The sequence below is a fragment of the Schistocerca piceifrons genome, chromosome 2 (assembly GCF_021461385.2).
Source record: "Schistocerca piceifrons isolate TAMUIC-IGC-003096 chromosome 2, iqSchPice1.1, whole genome shotgun sequence".
Lineage (NCBI taxonomy): Eukaryota > Metazoa > Arthropoda > Insecta > Orthoptera > Acrididae > Schistocerca > Schistocerca piceifrons.
In genome coordinates this window covers 281,767,048-281,773,999 of record NC_060139.1, presented here as the reverse complement: position 1 = coordinate 281,773,999, position 6,952 = coordinate 281,767,048, and the positions used below count along the sequence as shown (strand labels likewise).

Sequence of the window (6,952 nt, the reverse complement as noted above, 5' to 3'; positions counted from 1 at the left end):
AAATGTACATGGAAATCCAGTTCCGGCTTTTATAATACCAATCTAAAACTTTTATATCAAATGTTACATCTTAATTCATGAGACATAGTCCATGTATATGCCCTTTCTTGCAGACTTGAAGATGATACCACAGTCTGCTGTAACCAGTTGTCTTAAATAAAAAAGATTTTATGCGATCTTTTTGGCTGTTGAATGGTTTTTAACAATTAAACGTATCGCACTTCAGTTCTGTCAAAACGAGAAAATTGAATTAAATATTTAGATACATTCATGGTGAAAATTCGATATTTGAATATTAAATCTCTTTAAAGCCGGCTTCGTTACAGGTGGGGAGGAGGGCTTACATCAAACTTTTCTTTGAGCTCTGCAAGAACATTATGCCGGACGCAGAATGTGCGTTAAGAAAGAGGTCGGTTGTTGCTGACAAAGGCCTCCTGAGCGACAACTTGTTGGCGTTGGGCTTCTTTCTTCTGTGCTTTGGCCTTCCTCGCTTCAGGAAGTTGAGACGGAGGCCGGGAGCGTGTGTGAGATGCAGGCTGCGCGTGTCACGTGCTCAGCGGGCGCCGCCCACATCACAGGCCGCACGCCGGGAGCCCGCGTCAGCAGAGGCTGCGGCCGCCGCTCTACTCTGCCCCACGCCTCCGGCAGCTGCAGCCATTGCGGAAGACACTGTTTGCTTCCACGCTCTTCCTCGCAGATGTCTCATTTTCCACTACAGTCGAAATCGTCCTGTCACCAGCTGATACTCAAAGCGTACCATCCGTTGCTCTTGATGCTATTGTCTTTAATCGTCTGAGGACTACTTCGATGCAATCCTTCACACTAGTTTTATCACGTGAAGGTCGCTTCGTCTCTGCGTGAAGTACTGAAACCTAGATCCACTTGCGCCTGCTTACAGTAGTCAAGCTTTGGTCTGCCTCTACAATCTTTATCCTCCCCCACATACTTTTCTTCAATGTCTAACTATTTCTTGAAGCCTCAACATGTGTCTTTCCAACCGATCCATCCTTTTAGTCAAGTTGTGCCTTAAGTCTCCCAGTCCGATGCAAAACTTCATCTTTATTTATTCGATTTACTCACTTAATTTTCAGCATTGTTCGCTGGCACCACATTTCAAAAGCTACTGTTTTTCTCTTGTTTGTGCTGATTAAAGGTCAATTTTCATTGTCACATAACTCTACACTCCAAAGAAACACCTCCAGAAAGGACTTTCTCAAGCTGTTATTCCATGTTAGGAAAATCCTCTTTTCCAGAAACGTTTTCATGCTATTGCTAGTCTGTATTTTATATCCTCTCTACTTCAGCCATCTTAGCTATTTTGCTTCAGTAATTAGTACCTCACTGTCTAATCTACATCCCTGAGCATCGCCTGATTTAATTCGACTACACTTCATTACTTTGTTTTACTTCTGCTGATGCTCATCTTCCAATCCTTTTTCAAGACACTATCGATTCTGTGCAATTGATCTTCCAACTCCTTTGCCGTTCCGACAACAATTACAATCAGATGGACAAACCTCAACATTTTTTTTAATTTTCTCTGATCTTACTGCTTTTTCAAATTTCTCCATAGTTTTCTTTACTGCTTACTCTAAAGGCAGATTGAATAACACGGGTGGTAGTATACAACCGTGTCTCACTCCCTTCTCAACTACTGTTCCTCTTTCATGTCTTTCGATTCTTATAACTGTAGCCTGGTTTTTGTACAAGTCGTAGACTGCCATTTGATCCCTGTATTTTATGATTGCTAACTTCAGAATTTCAGAAAGTATATTCCAGTCAACACTGACAAAATGTTTTTTTTTAAATCTACAAATGCTATAAATATGGTGTTAACGTTTTTTCCATTCTGTCTTCTAAGATAAGTCGTTGGGTCAGCATCTACGTGTTCCTACATTTCTCCAGAACACAAACCTATCTTCTCCATCTACATCACTCACAATCTGTAAAAGCTGGTATGGTTCAATCAGTGCCTGCGTTGCCAGGATTTTAATGTTATATAACATTATTTGTCCCATACGGAATTTGAAGGTGATATGCCGATCAAGGACAAGCAAGAAAAATACTCACAAATCGAGAGGACCAAGTGCAGAGGTGGAAGCATTTTGAGAACGTTCTGAACCTTGAAACTACAGATGACAGTGTAACTCAACTGAATGTGGATGAGAAAGGACTCCCACAAGATATGTCAATTAACTTAGAGCCGCCGTCCAAAGCAGAAATTGCTAAAGGAGTCCAACACATAAAGAACGGAAAAGCTCTGGGCCAGGACAGCATCAGTCCAGAGTTACTTAAACTTGATGCCTCTATAACAGCAGAAATTTTACATCCACTCCTGACAGCCATATGGATGAATGAAAAAGCACCAAGTGATTGGAACAGAGGCTTGTTCATCGAGCTCCCCAGGAAAGGAAACCTATCAGTTTGTGATAATTGGAGAGGCATCACCCCGCTGTCAATCCCAAGCGAGATACTTTCGCGAATAATTCTAAATAGGATAAAAGAATAAGTAGACAAGAAAATAAGAAGAGAACAAGCTGGATTCAGGGAAGGTCGCTCTTGTATTGACAGATAAATTCCTTGAGATTAATAGCTGAACATTCACATGAATACCAATCGGCGCTTTACATGCTGTTTGTAGACTTTGGAAAGGTCTTCGACAGTGTAATTAGAACAAAAATGTGGAGCTCTTTGCAAACTTTTGGAATTCCCAAGAAAATAATTACTACTGTCAAGTGCTTGTATGAAACCTACATGTGCTTGGCTCAACATCAAGGTCTGCTTTCAGATCCAACAGCAGTGAAAACAGGAATTAAGCAAGGCTGCATGCTCTCACCGATACTATTTAACGTAGTACTGTATCTTGTAATGGCGCAAGCAACGGATAAAGTGAGAGGAATAAAATGGAGCAATGGAATACATCTAGAAGACTTAGATTTTGCAGATGACCTTTGCCTTCTGTCCCACAGCCTCAACGACATGAAAGAGAACCTAGAAGATCTGAAATCTGCGGCGGAGAAAGTCGGTTTGAAAATTGATGACCAAAAAACAAAAGACAAGCGGACAAATGATTACAACATTGCAGAGCTTAAGCGTGGGAGCCAGGTAATCGAAACGGTGGATAAGTTTTGCTGCCTTGGAAGCATGATTGCATCACATGGTGGTGCAACAGAGGACATTAACAGCGGCATCAACGAAGCTAAAGGCGCTTTTACAACTCTCCGCTCTATCTGGCGAACGAAGGAAATAACATTTAGGACCAATCTGCGGATATTTGAAAGTAACGTAAAATCTGTGCTTCTACGTGGATGTGAAATGTGGGAAGTGACAAAGCAGCTGGTCCATAAGCCGCAGACATTCAACAACGGATGTCTGAGGAACATCCAGGGGATACGGTGGCCAAATGTCATCTCGCATGAAACACTCAAGGAAGGAACCAGCCAGAAGCCAATTGAGCTGCAAATAAGAAGCAGGAAGTGGTGAGGACATACACTTAGGAGACCAAATGATCACATTGCGAAGGAAGCACCTTATTGGATCCCGCAGGGACGACATGGACGAGGCAGGCCCAAAATGACGTGGAGACCATCAGTTGAAGCAGAAGATCAACAGTAAGGAATAGCATGGGAAGAAGTGAAAATACTAACAGAAGAGAGAACAAGATGGCGATCCTATGTTGCAGCCCTATGCTCCACATAAGGAGTTAAAGGAGTTAATTAATAAATAATAAAATAAAGTACGCAATGTCAATCCTACAGCAAACAGAGTATTGACCAAAAAAGGCATCCTGAGGCATGAACTGTCAGTCTTCTTTTGAAGGAATCAATAGCAGACGCCATAGAGATGAAACGCGTGAAATGGTATGGATATCTAGAAAGGTTGGAAGGCAGCTGGTGGCCAAAGACGGTGTGACGGTGGACCCCAGCTGACAGAAGAAAGCGTGGCGACCTAGGAGTAGTTGGAGGCGAGAGGTTTGGAACGCTGTGGATGTCAGAGGACTGCAAGAAGTGGAATACGGGAAACTAGAAGCGGTTGCAGGCGTAGCATACTCGCAAGATGATGATGAAGAATGGACGTCTCGTCTTGTGTTTTCCTATGTTTCATGGTTCACCAAACGACGCAGCCGAGCGATCTCCACCCGATGTAAATTACAGGCGATTCACGGAGATGACTAGCTCTGTTAATTAATGAACTGTGTGTAGCATGCTTGTGTCATGTGTTGTCTTTACCAATTACTCATCTTGTATGTGCCATGCCATAAATGCATCTAAATATAAATGTTTTCATCTTCATTGTAAACTACTGTTATAGCAACAGGAACTGTACTTCAAGCCTATGGTCACAATTTTTTTTTGTCATCAGACTACTGGTTTCGGTCTACAGTGCCTATCTTCAGATCTGTTTTATAAAAACATGTCATAATATACTGGAGCCATAGTGCTAAACACACTATGGCTCCAGTATACTAGGACGTGCTTTTATAAAACAGATCTGAAGATGGTCATTATAGACCGAAATCGGTAGTCTAATGACAAAAAAACTTGTGAGCGCAGTCTTGAACTTCGATTTCGAGTCACTGTCCAATTCGCGACCATGCCGCAGCTTGTGAAACTAGTTTATCTTAGACAAATTATTATGAAAGTGCCAAGTTGTGATGTGCTTTTCACTGTGCTCTGTGTGCCAGACAACCAAATTACCAACAACAATCTAAGTAAATGTACTAGCACAATGAGCTAATCATGCTTATTACAAAATGTACTCACTGTAACATATTTATCTTCCTTCTTTTTCGACACATAACCTCACTGACACACACAACAAAGGAAACTAATCTCACTTCGTATTAACCACAGTGTAAAATCAACCGTAAATGTAACTGCTGGTGGGGGCAGCGTGCTGCCGAAACTCCCTGTGTTAATAAAATATTAGTAACAAGCGACTGTTGCAGTGCATATTATTCCATAAAAGTCTTACAATATAGTCGTAGCCTTCAAATAATATCCATATAACATAGACAAAATTAAGATTACTGCTGTACTTTGAAGGTAAGTATATTTCATTAATATTTCCAAAACACTTCTTCTTACATTGTTAATATGAATATGGATGGAGGAAATCTTTGACAACGACTATCAAATTGGTCGGAACCAGCTGTTAACAGCCTAGGGCTCAACCAAAATGGTCATTGTCTCACTGGACTCAGAACTTATGGAGGAGAGGTTGGAGATTAATGTTTAACGTCCCGTCGACAGCGAAGTCATTAGAGACGGAGCACAAGCCCGGATTAGGGATGCGGAAGGAAATCGGCTATGCCCTTTCAAAGGAACGGTCAGTGTGTTTGCCTTAAGCGATTTAGGTAAATCACGGGAAACGTAAAACAGGATGGCCGGATGCGGTTTTTAACCGTCGTCCTCCCGAATGCGAGTCCAGCATGCTTATCTCTGCGCTACCTCACTGGGTTTCAGAAGACACGCAGGATTGGATTCCATACAGTTTACGAACCGTATAGTGTAGGAAGTCCAGACAGCTTTTCGATTATTTTTTGCCCTTAGCATAAATTCGTATTTTTTCTATACTTGGATCCGCAGATGGGATGTAGGTAAATATACCTACAGTATGGCATTACCTTGTTCCTAATACTCGACTACAATCGCTCTACCGTGTAAAACTGAACAAATTTCCAGTTTGGATCAAATGCAACCGTATTGTTGTAAGCGAAGGCACTGTTCTTGTGGAAACTGAGAACGGATGCTTGGCACGTAAAATTCAGTCGTGCTTATACTGTGCTGGGAGTTGAAACTGTCAATTTCTGTAGTTCATTAAGGGCTGTACGTGGAAGAAACACAGTAGGGATCAGGTAATCTGTTCAGTGTTCTGTGAAGATTCACATCCTCCAAGACTGCTAAACGACGCCGAAATTGCTGCCACGACAAGAAAACGTTGTAATATACCGCGAATAACGTGAAAACCAAACAATGTAATATATTTCTCTGCCTAGAATGAGAGACAATAAATTATAAGAAGTTTAAAAGTAATAAAAGGTCTTCGACATGTTCCTCTCTTGCTTCCCCCCGCCCACTGTCCACGCCCCCATCCATAAAGGTAGGTACTTTGATACCTAAACAATAACCATACTCAACAGTATGTAGCCTACAAAGTACATCTGTTTAATGTTGCGAATTTGGACATGGAGGCCACTTTTTTGATTGAACAATCTGAAATTAAACCCACTGTATCCAACGAGCTATTAAATAATACTGTAATATATTTAAAAAATATTTATTCATATTTTCATAACGTTACACTGGATTGAACATTAAAAATCTGAAACGGAAAAATATACTAGAACAACTGAAAAGTTTTTTTGCATGTCAAGAAAAATAAACAGCAACAGTTACTCCTCGAAGAAGAGGAGGAGATTAGTGTTTAACGTCCCGTCGACAACGAGGTCATTAGAGACGGAGCGCAAGCTCGGGCGAGGGAAGGATGGGGAAGGAAATCGGCCGTGCCCTTTCAAAGGAACCATCCTGGCATTTACATGAAGCGATTTAGGGAAATCACGGAAAACCTAAATCAGGATGGCCGGAGACGGGACTGAACCGTCGTCCTCCCGAATGCGAGTCCATTGTGCTAACCACTGAGCCACCTCGCTCGGTCCCTCGAAGAGAAAAGATTTATTCAACTTAGATGCCAACTACAACGCTTTGTTTGCAAACAAAACTTCGTATTTAATGACGTAACTGGATTTGTTGCGTTATTTTCACGCATTTTGCTTAATGGAATTAGGGACTGACGACGGACACGTATACTGCTGCCACATTTGTGTTGTGCTTGGAATCTGCGAGTCACAGTGTTCGATCAGTCCCTTTCTGTAGCTCGATATGGGCCAGAGGAAATACTAAGGGCGTTATTTGGACTATTCTGTAAAAGTTCGCATCCATCTTAACTGCTG

General features: G+C 41.7%; 1 protein-coding gene across 1 annotated transcript; it reads left to right on the top strand.

The window, feature by feature from the left end:
* Positions 1-2,868: 2,868 nt before the first annotated feature.
* On the top strand, positions 2,869-3,483 carry LOC124775326. Its single transcript, XM_047250159.1, has one exon. The coding sequence runs from the start codon at positions 2,869-2,871 to the stop codon at positions 3,481-3,483; it is 615 nt and encodes a 204-aa protein (XP_047106115.1).
* Positions 3,484-6,952: the final 3,469 nt, after the last annotated feature.